Below are 23,817 nucleotides of genomic sequence, written 5' to 3' on the forward strand. Positions count from 1 at the left end.
TTATGTGAAACAAACTTTCCATAAATAAGAAATTTTCTTTTTTCTTATGTTATAAAAAAAACCTTGTGTTTATTACAAGGAAGAGTTTGATATTTTATAAAAATAATATATAAATATCTTATATTCTTTGAAATTTGGGACCTTTTAAGATCTTGTAAGTCTCTTTGGAATTCAACTCATAAACTTTTCTATATAAAAAAAAAGGTAAATTATGTATATAATTTTATTAGAGAATTTGATACAATCTAACCTTTAGGCAGCGACGTGTGTTTTCTTTCCTGTATCAACAACGTCAACAAGATTATTTCACCGAAAAAACATCAATCATATTATATCAAAATTGAGACAAGTGGTCTCGTGGACACTCTTCTTTGAAGCCTAGCTGGCCGTGAATTTATCTAATTTGTCTCTTTTACAATCGTCACAGTCTATGAACATGTCATTGCTTATTTGCTTCAGCTCTAGTCCGTAAATTGAATAAAGAATCTCTGTTATTATCTATGCATTTTAGCAGTAAAACATAGCCAAAATGTCTATAGTTTTATATATTTGATACGACATGCGAAATAAAGTTTCTTCTGTTTTTGGCATTGTCTATTGGAATAGAAGCTCAAACCCCCTTGGATGCTAAAACGAATCCTATAAAAAAAAAAGTATTATTCGATTCAAGGAATGCGGTTGGCTAAAACCCATCAAAATAATTTTCACCTGCTTTTATTTTACCCTCCTTTAATCCAGTCAAGAATGCCTCATCATCATGTGAATGCAACTTTATAAAAACACTACTTTTTCTAACTCGAAGGTACCCTAAGTGGCTGAGTTTAACCCTAAAGGGGTGACATCTTTTTTTTCTCATATCAAAAGTACCTTACCTAAAAAGCTAAGCCAGATTGTGGTAGACAAAATTTTACCATGCACCACCCTAAACATAAAAAACAAAAGGGTAACAAGATTGAATGGATAACAAGGTAAATAGGACATTATTGATAGTTTGATACTATATACCATAAATGGAAATGAGATTAACTTGATGCTTGGTTGCCTCTATGTTCTTAACTGTTTACAGAAATGGAAATGAGATGAATATTATGTTTGGAGTTGGAGTAGACAGTCAATGTATTTTCTCTTTTTCTGCGTGGTCCAAACGCCCCATATGGCATCTACACATTATTCCACGCGGTAAGCATCATAATTTCATATTCCATATGATTATAATATGGAAAAACGAATAAATGGGGATTAAATAAGTGATGGAACAGACGGGAGAAGATAGAAGAAAGTTGAATACAGCCCGGCACGTATCTTCGGACCCATTAAAAGTTTGGAAATCTTTGATATGGGCAAACATATAAAACGGTAGACTACTACTTTTTACACACTCAATTTAATAATGAAAAATACACATTAACCATTAGATTTTCACATTTTGTCATTTGAATCATTTATGTAGGTCGATCTAACGGCATCAATAAGGTCTGTGTGGTTGTTTTTTATAGCTAGGATATATGAGAGACATCAAAACATTACTTACAGTACTATTTGTTTTATTTTACATGCTCCTTCTATTGTCATTTTGCCTACTTTCTAAGTAACTCTTATGTTCTGTATCATGACATGAATAAAAATATTGCATAAATAAAGAATTGGATTTTCTTGTGTAGTTTCCTTTTTTTTTATTTTCTTTCCCTTTTTTCAGTTTTCTCTGTTCCTCTGCTTTTATTTCCTTACATTTTTCAACTCTTCATTACTATTCATTAACTTTCTTGTTAAGGGAATCTTCGTCGTGGAATCTGAGGAAACGTCAGTATGAAAATCATGGAGTTTTCCTCGCCATAATGAACGAGAGAGAATCACTAGAGGCACATGTTGTTGGTAGAAGAATTTCTCTGGGATTGACTTTGATTGAATGATTGTTCACTGTTCATGCTAAACAACACAAACCAAACGGCTATTCTGACTACTTTTTGATCCTGTTTCTAATCTTGTTTCTAGGATCCTGTCTGTCTCTCTTGGTTTGGTTTATTAGACTTGTGCTGTGTCTAAGTCTTTATTTCAGGGCTCTGTGAGTTGAATTCAGGTGTCACATCCAAGGCAACAAAACAAGATGATGAGTCCAAACCTTGCAAAACAAGTTGGGGACACAACCTATACCAAGATCTTTGTTGGAGGATTAGCTTGGGAGACTAAGAGAGATACTTTAAAACGCTATTTCGATCAGTTTGGGGAGATCTTAGAGGCCGTCGTCATCACTGACAGAATCACAGGAAGATCAAAAGGATATGGCTTTGTAACACTCTCTTCTCTACTATTCCTGCACTTAGTCTTTTACTTCTTGATGTTTTTTACTCCATTATTCACTTTATTATCTGTTTGTACTTTTTTGTTTTGTAGGTGATCTTCAGGGACCCAAATTCTGCAATAAGAGCTTGTCATAATCCCTATCCTGTGATTGATGGAAGGAGAGCTAACTGTAATCTTGCAGCTCTTGGTGCACAGAAATTTGATCCATCTATAACAACAGGTTAGGTCTTTCACTTTCTTTGTTTTAATTCTCAGTTTACTTTATGGTGATTATGTAAATCCGATCAATATTCCTTGCATGCAAACCATCATAGTGGCTAATATGGTTGCACATTTTTTTTACTCCTCCTACTGTGGCCTATTCCCACTTTGAAATGTTTCAGGAAGGCAAAAATTCAGTAGCCCTTCATGGAATATGGCACCAATTCCATTGCAAGGAACTTCCACTCATTACAATCAGCACATACCACACTACCCATTTCCGCATCCAGTCTACAGGTATGCAATTCAAACATGTCATAATAAGCTGTTTTTCTAGGAGATATAAGGTTAGTGGTGGGAGAAGAGAGGGGAGCGGTCGTGGGTTCGAACCCCCCTTTAACATTTCTAACAAAATTAACAAGCTAACATTTGCAGGTAAAAAAGAAAGTTGTTTCTCTATTTGACAAATTCATCATCATATTCTAAATGAATTTCATCACTCCAACATTCAGGTATCCTGGTTATCCTCACCCACAAGACTTGTATGAAATGGTTAGTTTGCTCAAGAAGTATCTCTCTTTTTATACCAGCTTTTGAATTGCTAAATGGATATCTATCTGATAGAAACCTTTATGTGACCAAATTTGTATAAAATCATTGCAATTCATATAGGGAGACAATTTAGTATACATTAGACACAAGGAGGGATTAAATTGTATCCACTAATCACCATCCTCACAACTTTTTTTTATTTGAATTTTGTTGTTCTCTACAGAACTACAATAATGCTTATGGTGGACAGCAGCTTCCACTCTGTTGGTTTCCAGCATATTGCCAACCCTTTTATGGCCTTAGTAGACAGTTTATTCCAACAGCATATGTGAAAAAGGCACAAACCCCTGACGTGTCACCTCAGGAGTTCACGGTTGTTGGCTTCTCAGAACCTATTTCAGCTTCTCCCTCAATTTGCAGCACTGGTTCAGCATCTAAACTCTAAACAATGCTATAACCTTGTTTTGACTAATATTTTTTTAATGTTCACTGATTTTTAAGGTCCTTGTGCATTGAATGAAAGCAGGATTAGACACAGGAACAGTACCAGCTACAGGAGTGCTAGAATCCCACCAAGAACAGAAGTCTTCAACTTAAAGCTATGATGTCAATTTACTAGAATAGAGAAAGTAAAAAAGAAAAATGACACTGCTGAATAAACCAGGAAGCTCTAAGTACATTCCCATTGAGGTGGTCTAGCAAAGGAACTAAATCAAGCAATAACGTATTGAGATCTCCCATCGATGGAACAGCTGATCCTAGAGACCTGACACTTATGAAGTGAATCCTGGATTTGTTCATTGTCTTTGAACATTTTTTTACTTTTCAGCATTCTGGTGCACAGTATTCATTCTTCGGTTTTCCTTTTTTTTTCATTTTAGTTTTCTTTTTTAAAATTGGATTCCTGCTAAGCTATAGTTAAAAAAGAAAAAGAAAAAAAAACGAAAAAAATTGCTTGTTATTATTCTTTTATTCTTACACCTATACTTTGCATTCCTATTTTGTGTTAGTTAGCTGAACTAAAATTGCAAGATTAATTAATACCAGTATTTCTTTCCATGCTTCCCAGATCATATCAATTCTATCTCTTTTTAGCAGAAGTAAAACTTTTAGAATTGCTTCTCTTTAAAATTTATCCATTGATAACGTATGTTAAAAGTCTAACAATAGCATCATGTACTCAAATTCGATGTAATAGACTGATAAAGTATTGATACATTTTACTTTATAACTGAATATAATAACCAATCATTTTGTCAATAAAGATAATTACTTTATATGGATTTTTAACATAGTAGGATTATGTAGAAAGATACAGCTTTAAACAGGATTTTGAAAATTATGACATGATCTACCAATAACAACCTATTTACAATTTTTTTTATGTCCGTCTTTTTCTTCATATTATTTTGTCGTGTATAGAAAAGGTACCAAAAAATGTGAATAAATTAGAGTTAATTTAATCAATTTGAAAGCAAAGTTTACCAAAAACTTATCCAGAAAGTATACATGGGCCATGTTGAGCAGGTAATATGCTATATAAAGAAAAGAGCTTCCTTTTAAAAATGCTGACCGACTCTGTAGGGCATGTAGCTTTCATACCTTGTTATCCACTTTCACAAACAACCGCGACGGAAAACAGTTAGTCAATATTTTCTATAACATATCTAACTGAAACCAAGACCATCTTCGGTAAAACTAATGAAAAAATTAGCTATGGTGGATAATTGAAAATGAAAAATTAGTTTATTAAATTATAAATGTTTAGTAAAATTAACTTTTTAGTAGCTTAAAAGTATAAAATTATTGAAAAATAATAAAATCATAATTTATTTAAAAATGATAATCACGAAATTGAATAAATATATTGAATATAAAAATAAAAGAAAATATAAAAAATAAGAAACTAAAAGTTAAACGTTTTAAAAAATGTTAATTCAAATAAAATTTTAAAAAATATTAAAAGTTACTTAAAAAACTATTTACCAAACAAACAAATAAATTTTTCAGCTAATAAAAAAACTAAAAATTAACTTAAATATCTTATTAAATATAATTCTTGTCTATTATTTCTATTCTTTTTGATACTAAACTAAACTCTCAAGCAATTATTATATTACTTAATTAATTTTTAGACTTTTAGACATAAGTTATAAAAAATTATGTTCTCTCTCTCAGGTCTGGAGTCTAGGGATAATCTTTAGGTGATGAGAATATGATTTTCAAAGAAAAAAAATTATAAAATATTATTTTATATTAGGTTACGAAAAGTTGACATTCTAAACTTAGCTCTTTGAATAAATAATATATTAACTTTATTTAATTATTTATGTGTGTTTTTTTTAGGGAAAAAATATTTTTTAAAATTAGAGTAGGGACTGGGGACGTGTATGCCTGATCTCCAACCAAGATGACGATGAAAAAAAAAACTCATACCCATTGGAATCGAGGATGGGATGAGAGTGGTTTTGGAGAAGCAAGGATGAGGAACCACATACATGTTTTTGCATACATGTTTTCGTCCCGTTTTCAAATCTACTTGCCTCAACTATTCATTCTCCTTTATTGACTAAAAGTTAATTTACCACATTTATCCTTCTAAAAGAGAAAGTTTAAGAAAATAACTTATCACATTTATTATTTATTGACTATAAAAAAAGTCATTGACTAATAAAGGAAATTATTGTTAAAAAAACTAATATGATTAGTAATTTATTAAAAATGTTTTTTTATTCATTTCACTCATACTTTGTCCTCATAAAAGAAAATTTAAGAAATTAATACACTACTCATTTTATTATTTATTGACTAGAAAAAGTTATTAAATAATTAAAGACATTTAAAAAAATATAAAAATAATTTAGGAGAGTGCTTATAAAAATTTGGCTAAAATATATTTTTCATCTTCATAAATATAAAAATGTTCAAAATTTATTTCTACAAAATTTGTAGTAAATTTTTTGTCCTTACAAAATTAAAATACATCATTTTTTGGCTCAAGCGTAGATTGAAGAAATTTAAACGTATGATGATGATTTTTTAGGTTAGTTATACATATAATTAATATAACTAATGTAAATATGATATTTTTTATATTATTTATGCATATAATCAATGTAAAATATGTATTTTTTATATCGATCATGCATATATCCAATGTAAAAAGTTATGCACATAGGTTTGGATGTTCAAACCTTACTCCTAACGAAAAATAATACATTTCAATTTTATGAGGATAAAAAATATATTAAAAATTTTGCATGGATGAATTTTAAATATTTTCATATTTGTGAGAAAAAAAACATATTTTAGCAACTAAGCATTCTCCTTTATTGACTAGAAATTAATTTATCACATTTACCTCATAAAAGAGGAATTTTAAGAAATAAATTTATTGTATTCATTATTTATTAACTACAAAAATTTATTGACTAATTAAGGATATTTTTTCCAAAAAAATATGTAGTACATAATTTAGAGAGATTCTTACAGAAATACCAAACAAAGTGAAGTGCTTTCGTTATTTATTCTTCTTTCGCCCATACTCTCTATCTTCACCAGAGAAAAAAAATTAATAATAATAATAATTTACCACAATCATTGTTATTGACTATAAAAAAAAGTTATTGACCAATTAAAGACATTTTTTTTAAATATAATGTACCAAATAATTGGGAGGACTCTTATTCTTATGAAAGTAATGTTCTTTTAAGCAATATTGACTGAAAATTAATTTACCGCATGTATTCTTATAATAGAGAAAGTTTAAGAAATTAATTATCACATTTATTATTTATTGACTAGAAAAATTTGTTAACTAATTAAGGACATTTTTGTTAAAAATTAATATAGTAAATAATTTGGAGAGATTCTTATAAAAATTATCAAAGACGGTAATGTGCTTTCACTATTCATCTTTTTTTGCCCATACTCTATCCTCACAAGAGAAAAAAAAATCATCACATATATTATTTATTGACTAAAAAAAGTTATTGACAATTACATTTTTTAAAAAAGCAAATAATTTAGAGGGATTCTTATAAATTAGCTAAGAGAGTAATGTGCTTTTCAGCTACTATTCACTCCTATATTGACTCAAAAATATTTACCACATTTATCTTGACTAGAATAAATTATTAACTAGTTAAGTACTTTTTTTGTTAAAAATTAATTAAGTTAATTAAATTTTTTAGAAGAAAGTCAATAATTTATTGAGACTATTATAAAAAAAATAACTAAAAACAACAATGTTCTTTCCATTATTCATTTTCCTTTCCCCATACTCTATCCTCATAAGAGAAAAAAATGTCTATTGGCTAAAAAAATTATTAACCAGTTAAGGACATTCATAAAAAGAATGTAGCAAATACTTAGGAGGGATTCTTATAAAAGTTACCTGAGGGGGAAATTTATTCTTCTTCATTGACTAACAATTAATTTACCACATTTATCCTCTCAAAAGAGAAAGTTTAAGAAAATAATTTACCCCATTTATTAGATTATTTTTTACTATTTAAAGACATATTTGTTAAAAAAAACAATACAGTAAATAATGTAGAGAGGTTCTTATAAAAAAAAATATCAAAAGATTAATGTGCTTTCATTATTCATTGCCCTTTTGGCTATACTTTGTCCTCATGAGAGAACAGGTTTAAAAAATTAATTTACCAAATTTATTGTTTATTGACTAAAAAAAGTTAGAGGAAAAAATTCATCTCTTTTAAGGATGTGAATATTATATTGTTCTTCTATCTTATGTTAGGGGTGCTCATCAATCCAATCAAAATTTTACAAGTTAGGTTGAATTGAATTTGTGTAATTTTTTTAAAAAACTCAATTCAAATAATATTGATCACAAACGGATTGGTTTAAATTAAATCAACGGTTTGAAAATTAAATTTATTATAAATTTTAAAATATTTTTTTTAAAAGTGAAATAGAAGCAAATAGCCATGCATAATGCAAAGGTTATGGTCTAAATCCTATTACATCCCAACACTAGAACTTCTAACCAACACATAATAATCTTAACACTTGCCCCTAGTATACCATTCAATTAACTTACAACATCATATATGACATAAACTTAAACTTCTATAGTATCCTGAAAATCTTTTTTAATTTTATACAAGACATATTTAAAGAACTCTATAAAAATGTTATGGCTAATCACTAATAATATATATATATATATATATATAACAACAAAAAAATATTAATAATAATAAAACTGGGCAATAGATTTAGGTTCACAAATAAAAATTAAAACTTGCGACAAATGCATGAGTGGCTTTGAATATGTTAGATTGAGTTTGATCCAAACTCTAAAAAAAACTCAATCTATAAGTCTTTAGGTCAAATCAAATTTATGAGTGACTCTTATTTATAAACACCCATTATGTTAAAATATGTCATTTAGTCTATTTAACTTAAAATTGTCAATTTAAATTAGATTATTTTATCGAGAAAGATATGAATATTATATTATTTTCTCCTCTTGTGTTTAAAATAAATATAAGTTTTTTTACAGTAAAATAAATATAAGTTGATATATTCAATTGTATGTATTTTAAATAAATTGATAAAAGATCACTTCCTTTGTCTGGTTTTATCAGGAAAAAGAATAAAAAAACCAACTGAATAGATATCAAATTATTTTATTATTTTTCATCTAATAAAATTAAGTTATATAAAACGCTTTTCTCTTATACTAAAAAAAAGAATGACGAGGCTCACAAAAGTACATGATCTGTCATCTATTCTCTGTTGTTTCAGTTCAGGTGAGAGGAATGTAACAAATGTAGAATTCTGGAACTATTCTATGCATCATACTCCCATCTTATCTTATATTCTCTACATGCTGAACAAAAGACATACCCTCTATTTCCGCGTCTTGCGTCCTCTCCACTCAACTTATGCATACAAACAAACCTCGAGGTGGTTCCGTAGTACTGCAAAGACAAGAGCTTACTCTATTTTTTTTTTTCTAATTTTCATCATGATAAATATTCACTTAATATTTTTCATGTAAATGAATTGCATAAGAATTTTGACACACAAAAAAATTGTACACTACATGAGTTATCCACTTGAATGACTTTAAAATAATTGTATGGGTCCTGTAGAGTTTAACAAAAAGAAATTCAACAAAAGATAAAGGAATAAGAAATTACATTAAGAGATGAAGTGTGTTTGTGTTTTTTTTAACAATATCAACATATTGGATATCAACATGTAGACGCTAGACATACTAGTAATAAAGCTTTTTCTTGTGAAGGTAGGGTGGAATCTCATTTATCAAAAGGACGATGGACGACCTATGGCTATGGGTGCAACTCATCATAGGGTAAATACAGATGAGTGAAAATCTTCTGAGGTTATAAACCACAAAGGGTATTCAAATCTCTTGAAAGGAATTTGTGATTGCGAGGATTTTCTTCTCAATGAATAGTTTTTTTTAATATTTTCTTAATGAATAATTTGATTTGAGGTTAGGCGATGTTTAGAATGTCTGAGTCTGGTGTGATAATTGGACACGGAAAATGGGACTACCCAAAAACTAGGCTGTTCGGCTTTCTCAACAAGAAGAGCTTGGTAACGGGGTGGTCATGGGCCGTCACAATCCATGCTATGAACACCTTTATTTGGTAAGAGGGTATTTTTTTTTTTTTGGAAAAAATATATTTTAGCATAGGTATGAAGAGTATTGTGATAGGAAGAGAGATAAAGAAAATAAAGAGTTGTTAGTGAAATGTTTAAAATAAAAGGATGTCAAAATATCAACACTCTTCTTTGTTTTTTTAAGTCAAGAGGGTCTTAGATGTTGGGGATTATTAGAATATAAACTTAAAAAATGCTAATAATACACTTTTTAACCTACTCTTTTGAAGATGTTCTTTACTGTTAACTACAAATTTTGATCAATAATGTAAGAAATGTATTGCTAGCAACCCTCAAAAAAATTTTTGTTGCTTATGTGCGCATTGCGGCTATGCCTCCAACTTCAATATCACATTATCATTGGTAGCTTGGAAGCATTCCAAAAACAAAAAAAGTTGGCTTCCACCCGAGTCCAAATCCAGGGTTGGTGGGAGAAACATAGCTGTAGCAAACAATACTACTAACTATTGGTGATAGGCATATGCAAATTCACAGGTAGTAGATGGCAAACACAATTAAGACAACAGATAGCCGACAAAGCTAGGTGTTAAACAAACTACACCTAACACTAACAGAGAAACAGCCACTATTTCATATGGCATACGAGAAAAGATGGAAACAAATATCCATGATAAACACATCACGAATAACGAAGGGCTTTGTAACATGTTTCTTTAAAATAAAATTCCAGATGTTAGAAACATCCAACCATAAACTTCTCTCCTTGCATGATCAACACAACACATTGTGCATCATAATTAAGTCATCAAGATCCTCAAAGTTCGATCCGACTACAAGCTAAAACAGAGAACCATAATCCCCCAAGGGGAAGCAAAGTAACCATACTGTAAGACATGAGGACAAAAGTACCAACTAAATGCCACATGTTCCTTAGAACACAGCTGTTTCTATGTATATATATATATGTAAATATATCTCAGCAGCAATCAACCCCAGAAACATGGAAAGTTGATTCAGTGCATAGTAGGGCGAGGAGCACGTGATCGAACTGGTGTCTTCGATGGACTTACCCTGCATACCAGATACCAGACCAGACAAAAGAATGATTGAAATGACATTAGAAAGTTTCTAAAGTTTTTAGAACAGTTGAAATCAAAGAGAAATTTATCAATTCAACCTTATGGGCAGTGAACCCAGAATCACCCCACTACAGCTTAGAGCTGCAATTGCACTCTCAGCCTGAAAGAATGAAGCAAAAGAAAATCTTTCAGATAGTCGAAAAAGAAAAGACAAAAGGCAAAGCAAACAATAGACAAAATATATTTGGAGACAACTGTTAATACTTACCTGTAAGCATAACAGATAATTCTTAAAAGAAAAAGAAATTGAAAATTTTCAAAGACACAGAACTTTAATCACTTAAACCCTTGCATTAAGGCATTTTACTAGAGGAGTGAAGTTCAGGATCACACCAGTTAAGAACAAAACCAATGGCACAGATATATCATAGACAGAGAGAATTTAAAACTAACAGAGCTTCACAATTCACATAGTAAAAGAAGCATCATCTTGTTGTGCAAGAGCTTCATTGCATTCAAAACAATTTGCAGGGAAAAGTGAAGAAAATAATTGAGAATAGCCAAAAGAAGATAACAAAAAAGCAGAAGGATATGGAAACACAAGGGGGTGTAAGCATTGCACAGAAATGCTCTATACAGACTGAAATTCACCCTCAAAAGTTTATTAAATTTAAATCTAAGGTCAAAACAAAGTCCAACAAGCTTACTAGCCCCACCAATTCAAACTAAGGAAGCCCAAGCACGGATGCTTGAAATGAAAGACAAATCAACATGGTTGAACCAGAAGTCTCCATCATATCGCATGATTCCTGAAAATAACATTAGCAAGCCTAAGGGCCACTAACCTTTCATAGACCAAAGTTATCCCACCGTAAAAAAAAATATAACAGCAAATGTATGTTGCCATATCCTTCATCAACTACAGTTGCAAAAGAATCCACAGATATGCATCTCTTAACCACAAGATCAACGAAGCACCATACTCATTCACAATACGTGTAAATTGGAATGAGTCGCTGAGCATCAAGAACTGTATTTATTCATTTTGACTTCTAAAGGTGAAAAGCATACTAAAGTACCAGATCAAAGACTATCAACTGCCTCTTAAAACCATACGCATCAATTTGCCATCCCACTCTTTGCCTCCTCTCTGGTTGCTCTAATTACACCTTAGAGCACTAGCTATGCCCAATGCAGGCCATATCAATAGAGTGGATTTTACACCAACAAACTGCTGCTTAAAACAAGTAATTATAGGGACAAGCAACTAATTTAATATGTAAGGCCCATATTATAGTGATTCCAATGCATATTCCATGGTTAATAGTGAGTAATGCTCCATCCTTCTCTCACTTGCTCTTCGTGGATGAGCAAAGAAGTAAGTTTGAATATCTCCAAAGAGGATTTGCCACCTGAAGCCATTCGATGTTATAATTGCCCAACAAATAGGTATGACCAATGTAGTCCAAATCAAGATCCTACCTAGGACTGGAAAGGTATGCCCTTAGCTATCAAACAGCTAAGAGAGAAAGGTTTAAAACCTCCAGCAAAAACTAATATCAGCAAGATTCATTTCTCTCTTCTCTTTTGGTTATTCTTCTCACATGGAGAAAGACAGTTTTAGTAAGTGCAAAGTTATTACTACAACGCATTTATTGACACAAGTGCACCCACAAGAATCACACAAGTAGAGAGACAATGCTTTTTTGCTGCACATTTGACAGATTGCTTTCCCTTTAATTTCCAAACAATATTCCCTAAAAACAACTAAATAAATGCCCTTTGCTATCAAACCCCTAAGACAGAAAGGTTAAAAAACTCCAGCAAAAGCTATCATCAGCAAGATTTATTTCTCTCTTCTCTTCTGGTTATATTCTCCTTACATGGAGAAGGACAGTTTTAGCAAGTAATGCGGAGTTATTACTACAAACGCATTTATTGACACAAGTGCACCCACAAGAATCACAAACAGATTGAAGAAGTTTTCAGGAGCAAGGGTTATAACTTCACAAACGGATAGATAATGCTAAAAAACAGCTATGTAAACCAGGGGAGAGTTGGATAAAAATATAAGGTTAGAAAGTTAATGAGTTATTACCACTGTGAACTCAACAAAAGCAATTCGAGTTGAATGATGGTAATCTCCAAGAAGCCTCAACCGTTGAACCTGAATAACACACCAAAATGATGGGAAACATTTTACAAGATAATTAAATTCAACCAATAACAAAAACTCAAACATTGAACCCAGATGAATACACCAAAAAATAGTGGGAAATACCTCATATGATACTTAAAATTCAATCAACAATAAACGTTAAAAGCCTAGTTCCATGAAAAGCTACAAACCTCTCCACAAATAGATTCAAAGAAGTGTTTGACATCGGCTTGAGTAAGCTGCAGAGGGAACAAGAATGGAAATTTTAAGAATTATGAGTCTTAGTCGTAGCAAAACAGAGGTGAAAAAATACAGAGCATTTCCTCCAGCAAGATTATAAGAAAAGGTCAAATGCTAAACTACCTTCTTGTCAATATTTGTGCAATAAATTGTTCTTGAACACATCTCCCTTTCATCTTCAGACTGAGAAATATAGCACCGTTAGATAGGTCAGACCAAAGAGATGCATTATCAGCTACTCTGGTCAATCATCTTTTAAATGTAATAGGCAACTCTAACAAAGAAGAAACATTACCCTGGGCAAAAATGTTGGATTAACAGGGGCAATAGCAGTTTTTGAAGGTAGCACTCTCAACGGGTAATATCCAAGCATGGTTCCAGACAGGTTCAAAGCAGCCCTTGCACCTTCTGCAGGCACAACACTGTTAATACAGTGAAATGTTAATAATAATCACAAAGATGCATACATTTGGCGGTCATGTTACCTTCGTCTGTAAACTCAATGAAGGCAAACCGGAGAATAGAATTAGGATCCCCACAAACACGGCAATCAACAACCTATAGTCAGGAAAGTGGAGTAGATTCAATCAATAACACGGTCAACAATTATTAAGAAGAAAAGCGAGCACACCGTAACCATTTCTACCTGGCCACAGTTAAGAAAGAGTGCCGCCAACTGCTCTTCAGTAACCTACATTACAACAAAAAACCAAAAGACTTCGAATGAATACACGTGCCAGACATTGTATTGGCACCGAAACAAGAGAATCCGCTCCAAAGCTAAAATTTGTACCAGTTGATCAATGTCAGACACATAAACAGTCCTCCTAGTCATTTCTTCTCTTTTCTCCATATCCATTTTATGATTCACTCTTCGCTTCCCTTGATTATAGCCATTCTTCCTCTGCAACACAAGTGAAAACATGGTAATGAAAATCGGCAACAGAATAAACAACCAAGGAAATCAAAACAATTCATTCATACCCTTCTGTTAGTTTGGCCGTTAGCGTTACCAAAGTTATTGAGCAGTATAAAATTATTAGGGTAACCAAACCCGGCGCCGGCACCGGGTCCAGCTAGGTAGCCATGAGTATTGCTTAGTGATGGGGGCACAAATTCCTCAGCCATGGGATTCAACTTTGACAAAAGCTCTTCCAAATCCCTCATATCACGCTTGAAACTCTCACCCTCATTCTCCCCACTCATGACCCCATTCATCCCATACCCATCATTGTTCACCCCATTTGCGTGCATCTGACCCATTTGGGCATTGTAGTTATAATTGCTATTGGGCACTGGCATAGTGCCAGGAACTCTATCTTGGTGGTTGAAGACACCGATGTTCAGCTTCTGATCGTCGTTGATGGACCCACTTCTGGGTTTTGATTTCTCAACCTCGCCCGAGTCCGATGATACTACACTGTTTTCTAAATTTTGACTGGAAGAACCGATTTTGGCCCCAACATTCTCAGCAACCGCCATAATCACTTGTGTAGAGATAAAAAGGTGTTGTCTTTACTGTTCCTATGCAATTAGATTTCCCTGTGAATCTGTGTCAAAGAGATCAGTAAAAGAAAAAACAACAATTGACCCAGAAAAGCATGTTTGGAAAAGAAAGCATACCCGAGTTCTGTCTAAAAATTTTCCATTGATATAAGATCAAACCGAGAAGATCGTCAGGTACAACTACTCCAAAACCCCACAAAAGAACAATTATCAATTAACCTTGTTATTCATGTAAGGAAAAACAAGAAATTTGTGAAAGAGAAGGAGGTTTATCTTACTAATTTACTGAAGAGGAAGAGGATGATTATTGTAGAGAGAGATGAAAAGGGTATTCTTCGGATCGTCCGTTTTCGCTGCACTGACTTTTTGGACCTTCCTGAGAACAACGTCCCAATTTGATGATGATGATGAACCTATAAAAGAAATAATATATAAAAAAAATGGACCCAAAATTTCGTTAATTTCCACAACTGCCCATTTTACATGTCATCCATCATACATTTCATGCAATGCATCCCCAAGGATACATGGTAAATTCCAAATCCAACAAAAGGTAGGCATGCCGAGGATTTGACAATTTAAAGGCGCTAATTAGTCAGTCACTTGTTTAAGAAAAGTGTTAAGGATGATGAAAGTCAGGGAGGCTACAAAAATTTATTGAACATGTATCTGTACGTTTTTGCTTTTATCTTTTCATTTATTTTCACATTGAAAATGATAGGTTGGAGAAGTCTTTTTATAAACAATAATTTAGATGTAACATTGAATTTTTTTTCAATTGAAATTAGAAATTTATTTTAATAATTTACTTAATAAAAAAATTACATTAAAGACTCTTTTAGTAGTAAAAAAAATATGATAAAGTTGTTTGAAACATTTTTTTTATTGTTTATCATATTTTATTAGTCATATGCATTGTTAATACATAACAAAAAAGTCAATTGTATTTTTAATACATAAGAAAAATAACATGCGCAAATAGACACTCTTTATGTGTGCGTGCGCACACGCACTTTGGCTCCCGCTCCCCTTTTCATAATAAATGGTTTAGGTTCATATTCTCCAATTAATAGTCAGCATCAAAATTTCACTTATAACAAAATTAAAATTATTGACTTAAAATGAAAAAATAAATTATTTAAAAATAATTTTTTGAGAATTTGTTAACTTCTTTATTATCAAGGACTAACGTCTTCATTGACACTAAGACTTACCCGATGCTCACAAGTAGAGTAGGAATGGTAGTGTCATAGCTCTCAGCGAAGACAACAAATCCAAAGACGATGAGATAATGAGGATAAATAGGACAACAATGTCAAAGGTAACACCGGAATAGAAAGATTTATTCATTATGGAAGCAAACACAAGTCTAACGTGGTGAACCATGTTAGCAATAACATTTGTAGCAATAATTTTCTTCTTGCTATTAATGAAAAAGGCCTTAGAAAAGGCAAAAAGGAACACATTGATGGAGGTTGAATTGTAATATTAAAAAAATTTGTAACCTTTTTGGTAAAACAAAGTTATTGTCTGTCGATAGAAAAAGTGCAAACAAGATTATTCACAAAACCTTTAAGATCAGACGAAAATTTGAACAAAATTAAAAAAAAAAGTTTTCACAAAGGATCAAAACACAACCCAAAGTTAGAGTTAGTTACATAGAGAAATTTTATACTAATTTGTTTCAATCATTAAAATAATGTTCAATTTTCACAAACTACCAAGTTCCATTGTATTTCAATAAAGATACTAATATTTTTTCACTTTCATTTCTAACTCTTACACAAAGCTTATCCCAAGTTTTTTCAACCCAAGCTTTTTTTTCTACTAAGTCATTTTTGGTTCTAAAACAAATCTATTAAAAAAGAACCACATAGACATATGCTAAAACAAATTTACAAGGTAAGCACACTATCTTTTTTCTCTTAGGATATGCAAGGTGTTTTGAGAGTTTTTACAACTTAAGAAATTTTGAATACAAAGAACTTAAAGGTATGAGAGAATATATAGCTCAAAATCCATAACTTCAACAATTCAACTCTTTTGGTATTTGTAGGCTTATTCAGCAAGTAATCGTTGTTTCTAAATAATATTTGTTTGCATCTTTTGTAGCATCTGGAGTAGGCGTCCTTTAGGAGCATTAAATGCAAGTCTGATTCTGCTCATCTTCTTTAAGCCACACTTCTTGTGTTGTCTTTACTAGTTACATCAACTTTTGCACAAAGCAAGTTTGCACACAACAATGGTGCGTATTTTCAGGTGAAAAGAGAGTTTAAACTTAATTGTTCTCTTACTTTTTTCACTTCAACATATCCTATCAAGGATGTTCAGACATTATGTACATAGAGGATCAAGAGATCGATCAAAGGATTAACTCGGTCTTTTATGAAATACGATTAACTCATTGGAAGGGGGATCTAATAGTGTGAGAGATAAAACAAATTCTTTTTTGCAAGATGGAGATTTTTATAATAACAAAACTGTTCTAAGTTCAAAAGAGATGCTATTCAAGAGAATGTCCAATCGATTAAAAAATAGATTTTCACAAAAGATGTTTCACAAAAACTTATGTGTCTAGTATGTGAAAGAAACAACTTAAGATGAAAACAAGTTATATCAGAACGCCAAGTAAAAACACAAGATTTATACTGATTCACTCAAATTCTTAAGTTACGTCCAATTCTTTTCAAATCCTTGAAGGGTTCCACTAATAAAAAATTATTGCAAATAAGTTTTTACCCTTTCACCTATGGATACAACAAGTACTCTCTATATCACTTTTGACACACACTTAATCTCACCCCCCCCTATATTAAGAAACACCTAAGTATTCTATTGTCACTAAATCACTTCTAGATTTCCAAATAACAGTTTGAATAAATTCAATATTCAAAACAACAAGGTAATTTTGTTAAGAGAGTATACACGATTAAGCTCGAATACAACAAGGTAATTTTTTTATGCAAATAATTGTTTTTTATCTCAATATCTTGATCAGCCAATCACTTCAACATAATAACAACATAATGGCCTACAATTGTTATCATTCAAAACTTTGCTAGTAATTTTGTTCATAATCACAACATAATGGCCTCCTACAAAACCTGCATAATAATCAAAAGTTAACTTATAAATCCCTTCTTGGTCTTCCACTATTGTCCCCTCCTTATCCTTTAGGTTAATCTCCTTTTTTTTTTTCTTTTTCTAGAAGTAACATATGAGTGGAAGAATTTTGTATTCATATCTCACTCCTTAAGCCAGTGCACCTTGGATCTTTATTTCTAGAATGTCTCATCCTGAAGTAATAGTTTTGTTAGTTCCTCCTTCTTCTTTTTAAATTCCTCAACATTTTCCTCCTCAGCTCAGATCCTCCAATTTATGTTTGCTTCTTTTAATATCTTCCTGAAATCTCATTATAATGTAGCTCCCCTAAGCCTCTAATTTCTCTGGGCAGGTTCGAATTTTACCGATGAAATCAACTTCACTTGAATTATTCTAGTCGCCTTTCACTATCTCCTTTACATCTTCCTCCAACAACAACCAGACATTTTCGAATTTAAACCTTATCCTTATATGGTGATGGTTTGATGCTTCTTGGGTAAATGCTATTGAATTTCAAAATTTTACATCAGGATAATAGTCTAACCAGTCACTAGTGACCAAGACACAATATAGTTTCTCTTCCACACCATTAATAGTACCCTTGCTATGTGACCAAGTGAAAGGATATCCCATCATAGGAATGCCCACCGGATTGCAATCTAACACAGCTCTCCTGAATCCATTGATTAGCCAAGACGGATGATCCATTCTTCTACATTTATCATATGGAAAAAAATGTCATTAAAATCACCAATAACACACCAAGGGAGAGATGATATAGTACGAAGATTTATAAGCATGTTCTAGGAATCTTTCCTTCTATGGCTTTTAGGAAGCCCATACAAAGCAATAAATCTCCACTTTTTATTATTATCATCAACAACCATTACATTGATAAAATTTATAGAATAATTCGTAATTTGACAATTGATCTTATTATTCCAAAACAAAGCAAGACCTCGCTCCTACCCTCTCTATCATCTGCAAATTAATTATAAAACTCGACTACCCTTTTTATTTCTTCCACTTAATTTGCATGTATCAATGTTTCTAATAAGAACATATCATCCCGTTTATGGCTCTAAATGAGGTCCATAAGAACAAGAATTACACATAGGTTGCCCAAACTCTGACAGTTCCAACTCAAAATTATCATTAGTCCTAGTTGGCCTGGCTATGCCATTAAAAAATTAATGGAAACAACTTCATGATTTTGCACTCTTCATCTCATCCTCTAGTGAACTCACCATGTTCCTTAGACTCTCTCACAACCCTCACAATTGTTTCACTTAGTCTCAACAACCAAACTCTCAATGGTAAAAAGAAAACAACACTCTCAGTGGAGGAGAGAAAATCCTAAAAATGGTAGAGAAAACAACAGTTTCAACTCACAGATCAAGTGATTCTACAACAAGAGACAAATTAAATGCTTGTTTTGGGACAAATCTCGTGGCGCCAAAAATGGGAAATTTCAAAGGAAACATTTGGGGCATTAAGTTCCTTGGCATTTGCATTCCACGACCTGCTTGAACAATCCACATTCACTCAATCGTTAGAAAATTTTTAAAAAATAATGGAACCTAATGGGCCTTCAAGTCCATGTTGGCTGCAAAATCAAATGCGTATGATGATTCGAAGAAGATTAGGGACAAAAGGTTAAAAAATTTGTGGGAGTTTTTTTATAATTTGTAACAGATTTTAACTTTTATAAATTATAAGGAGAATAATCAATAATGGACCAATGAAAAAGTGACACATATGTACAAGAAATGAGAATCAATTGAAGACAAAAAAAAAATACTAAAATTTTTATCGGAATAAAATTCGGATATTTTTAATTTTATAAGAAAAATATATATTTTAACCTTTTAAAAAATATTATAACAACGGATGAAAACGAGAAATTATTGTTGTGTGTTTATTTGGTTGTAAGTAAAATAAACTATAACACAACGGCCTTGCATTTTGATTACTCCACTAGGGTTATGTAACGACCCGCTTCTCAAGCGTCCACGTGCCCTTTGAGTTTGGTGGAGAAGATGCTTTGCGTTGAAAACGATGAAGCTTCCACATAAATATTCATATATCTTAACTAAACATCGACAGATGGACTAAAACAAAAAAAGAGAAGAAGAACAAGTTTAAGAGCACCTGAAGATTTGTGATAATATTAACATCCGTGTTATTGTATGACTAGTTATTTCAATGATTTCTTTTTATTTTATTTAATGTCACTCCTTATTGTAATGCTAAAATATTAGTATTCCTATAAATCTGAAATATTACAAATACTTAATCATTCAAACTTCAATTATTTTAAAACCAATTATTTTAATATTAATTAATTTTAAAACAATTCTATTAAAATGTACCGCAAACATATTCTAAATGACTCTTCGTAGATGATAAAAATACTCGTTGAAAACTATCAAAAAGTTGCATTAAGCTATGGTTTTCTATATATTCGAAGGTTAATTATTGTTGCACGTGAATAAGACACGCATTTAAAATGTACTAAAAAATAAACACAAGATGAAAATAAATTTATCTCTATTAAAAGAAAAGAATTAAATCAATATTTTTTATCACAAATATTAATTATTAGTTTATCGGTAAAAAAAATAAATCAAACACGTGACATGTTTTCACCTTTTGTTTCTTTTTAACCACACAAGCTTATATGCCCAACAATTAAATCAGCGTGCTTATGCTTTATAGTGTGGGGGAAGGAATTACCAGGATCCTTGCACAAGATGAAAATAATTTTCTCTCTTTGACCGTTTAAAATGATAATTGCTCAAATAATCGGTTTAATCAACTCTCAAACCGATCAATTAGAGAATTGAATTGATAAAGAACATAATAAAACAAAACAAATTTAATGGCAAAAACGGATTTGAACTGGAGTATTTCTTATGCTTTTTATTCATAAACCTTTGTTAAATAACACTCGTACAAGAAATGTATGTGTAAAACGGAATTTTAAATAAAATACTAAAGATAAAATTATGAAGAAAAAAACTCATAAGTTTTCAAAGTTAATTCAAGTAACTTCTTCTAAAAAATAAATTATTAAAATAAGTTTACTTATAAAACAAATAGCTTATAAACTAGTCAAAGGAGTTTATAAATTCCTCAAAAATCTTATATCAAACATGGCCAAATATGATTCTTTTATATTAATTAATTAAAAAAATTACTAAATTGATTTTTCTTACAATTTTATGTTAATATGCTATCTAGTAATTTGTAGGGAAATCTATTATTTTGTTTGTTATATAAGTAGGTATTTGCCGGCCGGTTCAAGGTGAATAAGACCCGCATTTTGGTTTGATTCATACTAACGAGTTATTCATTTAAATTCATTTATTTTCCTTAAAATTATTATTTCATATCATGATTCATCCAAATCTTTAATATAATTAATACAATATTATCAAATATATGAAATTAGTCAAATTGATTTATTTAATACCGTCAACATAATATTCTAAAATAAACTAATACAAATTAAAATAAAATATTTTTCAATGAGATTTACTATACTAGTCTCAATCACAATTATTTCCTACAAACTAATATCTTATAATAAATTTTATTACAACTAGATTTGTTGAAATAAATAAACAAAATTTGATTCATTAATATTATAAACATGTCAAAAAAATAAATATGAAAAAAGATCAAACAAATAAATATGTATCTTGAAAGTAATACGTTAAATAATTTCAACAGTAGTTCAACACTTTGAAATTCTAACCCCTAGTTCGTAAACACTCCTATATATAAAATTAAAAATATATATTTAGTTTTCACTAATTTAACAGTTATTTAAATAGGATCAGATTAATAAATTGTGAACAAATTACTAGTATACTTTTATTAATACAGAAACTGATGCGATTCTTATGACATTGGTTATTTCTCAGCCACAAGTGTGCCAGTGGTCTTGTGGACCAAACACAATCCTACCAAGACATGACACTCTCAAATTCATTGCATTTTCATTAGAGTTAGAGGCTTGAATATGTTTTTTTTTTCGACGTAAGTTGGTGCTTTATTTTTTTAGTTTTAGTATATGTAAGTCAGCAATTTTTTAATTTTGATTATTTTTTCTTATTCATTTTTAGTGATAGCAAGTTTGTATTTTTTTAATTTTAATTCTTTTACGATTTAATTTTTTTCATTCATAGTTTTATAAGTTTGCACTTACAAAGGCCAAAATTAAAAGAAAAAAAAAACGTAAATTTACTTATACTAAAAATGAACGAAATATCCTATAGTAATTAAATTAAAGAAACTTAAACTTATAGGAATTAAAATTAAAAAATAAACTTACAAAAACCAAAATTTTTAAAAAAAAATACTAACTTACAAGAACTAAAAATATTTTTAAACAATAATGATATGTGTTGTAAATAATATTTGGAAGTTAGGGCAAACTCTCTTTAGTAACTTCTTTTTGGTTTGCATTACATACTAGTTATCATATTTGCATATTCAATTCTTTTCTTTATTTTTCTCTTCTAGATTTAAATATGTTTTTAGTTTTGGTTAGTTAATATTTTTCTTAGTTCCTCTAAATTTATTTTGTTAATTTTGGTTCTTATAAACATAAATTTATGATGATTATAAATAAAAAAAATTAAAATCTTACAAGGACAAAAATTGAAAAAATACAAATTTATAAAACTAAAAATAAGTAAAATATCTTAAAAAAACACGTGTATAAAATTATTATGATGTTTTTTATATAAAAAATAAAATACTATGATGTTATTGTCATGAATTATCAATCGAGTATTACACAGCCTAATGTGATGTTGAGAGTGAAATTAGTCTAAATCATGCATAGAAATATAAAGTTGAGACATCCACATTGTTACTAAAATTAGTGATTTAAATCTTATTTGGTATTTGAGTATAAAATAAATTGTATTAGAAGGAAAATATTTATCTTATGTGTGTTTATCATCCCAACAAATATTAGTCATCACTTCTGACAAGACTATTTCGTATCAATACTATGGTTAGAAAAAAAAATAATCACTAGCGTCAATTAAGATGATAGCATGAAACATGTTGTCTTTATGTTTATTTTTATGTTATATTTATGTTTATCAAATGATGAAAAATGTAAAATATAAGATAAAATGCAACAAAACAAAATAACACAACTATTATTTTATTTGAATATTTTATGATGAGAAAAAGTAAAGGCTTAATTACAAAAAGGTCCTCATATTTTTTCCATTTTATTAAATAAGTTCCCTATTTTTTAATTCACTATCGGAGTTTCTTTATTTTTTCAAATTCACTATTGAGTCCCTAGAGGAAAAATTAAACATTAACTGTTAGCTTAAAACGTTGATTGTCATGTCTGGATGTAATTGGTTGTTTAAGAAGTGTTTCCAATTTACCCTAATTAGTAATTAGGTAACTAACAATTATCTCAAACGTTTAGTTATCTTAAACTTTCTTCTTTCTCATTGTGGCGCTAATGCTATCCAATGACCTTCTAAACAACGTCATCCACCTCCGATTCTGTTGCTGCTCCTCCATTTTTTCTCCTTCCCCCACCGTAACAGACGAATGCCTTCGTCGTGACTCCACTATCTCCTACTTCTCTAGGTCCAAATTCAAACACACGCATTCTTGTTTATTGTTTCGTTGTTGATGACCTTGGCGGAAAGGCTTTGCGTCCTCCACCAGGAGAATGTCCTCCGGATCCATGCGACAGTGACAAAGAGGAGACATAGAATGCGTGTCCAGCCACGTGTCCACGCACTCCACGTGGAACACGTGCTTGATTTTTGGCAATAGTCGGAGAACCTCCACGACCTCAAACTTGTTCAGGCACACCACGCAATCGAGTCTTTCCTTTTGCCCCCGTAGCGCTCTGAAGTTAAAGATCGATAAGAATTCCACCACAGACCGATCAATGCTAGAGTTTTTCCTTCTGGCAAACAATGCCACCGTCCACATCACGACTACTATGCCTGGTCTGAACGGCGGCAAAGAGTTATTGTTTTTGAGATAATTGTTAGTTATCTAATT

The 23,817-nt window shown here is 30.9% G+C and overlaps 2 protein-coding genes across 4 annotated transcripts; one reads left to right on the top strand and one right to left on the bottom strand.

The window, feature by feature from the left end:
• The first annotated feature begins 1,659 nt into the window (after nt 1-1,659).
• On the top strand, nt 1,660-4,111 carry LOC114415613 (RNA-binding protein 24-A-like). Its single transcript, XM_028380388.1, has 6 exons — nt 1,660-2,287; nt 2,392-2,521; nt 2,685-2,799; nt 3,015-3,054; nt 3,278-3,479; nt 3,581-4,111. The coding sequence occupies exons 1-6, from the start codon at nt 2,105-2,107 to the stop codon at nt 3,649-3,651; spliced, it is 741 nt and encodes a 246-aa protein (XP_028236189.1). The 5' UTR covers nt 1,660-2,104; the 3' UTR covers nt 3,652-4,111.
• Nucleotides 4,112-10,327: 6,216 nt separating this feature from the next.
• LOC114415615 (polyadenylate-binding protein-interacting protein 12-like) lies at nt 10,328-15,192 on the bottom strand. 3 transcript variants are annotated; one of them, XM_028380391.1, is made up of 12 exons: nt 14,937-15,192; nt 14,776-14,786; nt 14,137-14,702; nt 13,946-14,056; nt 13,799-13,843; nt 13,638-13,710; nt 13,448-13,560; nt 13,276-13,335; nt 13,104-13,151; nt 12,853-12,921; nt 10,853-10,914; nt 10,328-10,746 (listed from the first exon to the last, which is right to left on the bottom strand). In XM_028380391.1, the coding sequence occupies exons 3-12, from the start codon at nt 14,632-14,634 to the stop codon at nt 10,689-10,691; spliced, it is 1,137 nt and encodes a 378-aa protein (XP_028236192.1). In that variant the 5' UTR covers nt 14,635-14,702; nt 14,776-14,786; nt 14,937-15,192; the 3' UTR covers nt 10,328-10,688. The 3 variants fall into 3 exon arrangements, with proteins under 3 accessions (XP_028236192.1, XP_028236191.1, XP_028236190.1); XM_028380390.1 differs by having other exon boundaries at nt 14,137-14,694; nt 14,776-14,838; XM_028380389.1 differs by having other exon boundaries at nt 14,776-14,838; nt 14,937-15,189.
• Between the last annotated feature and the right edge of the window lie 8,625 nt (nt 15,193-23,817).

The sequence above is a fragment of the Glycine soja genome, chromosome 6 (genome assembly GCF_004193775.1).
Source record: "Glycine soja cultivar W05 chromosome 6, ASM419377v2, whole genome shotgun sequence".
Classification (NCBI taxonomy): domain Eukaryota; kingdom Viridiplantae; phylum Streptophyta; class Magnoliopsida; order Fabales; family Fabaceae; genus Glycine; species Glycine soja.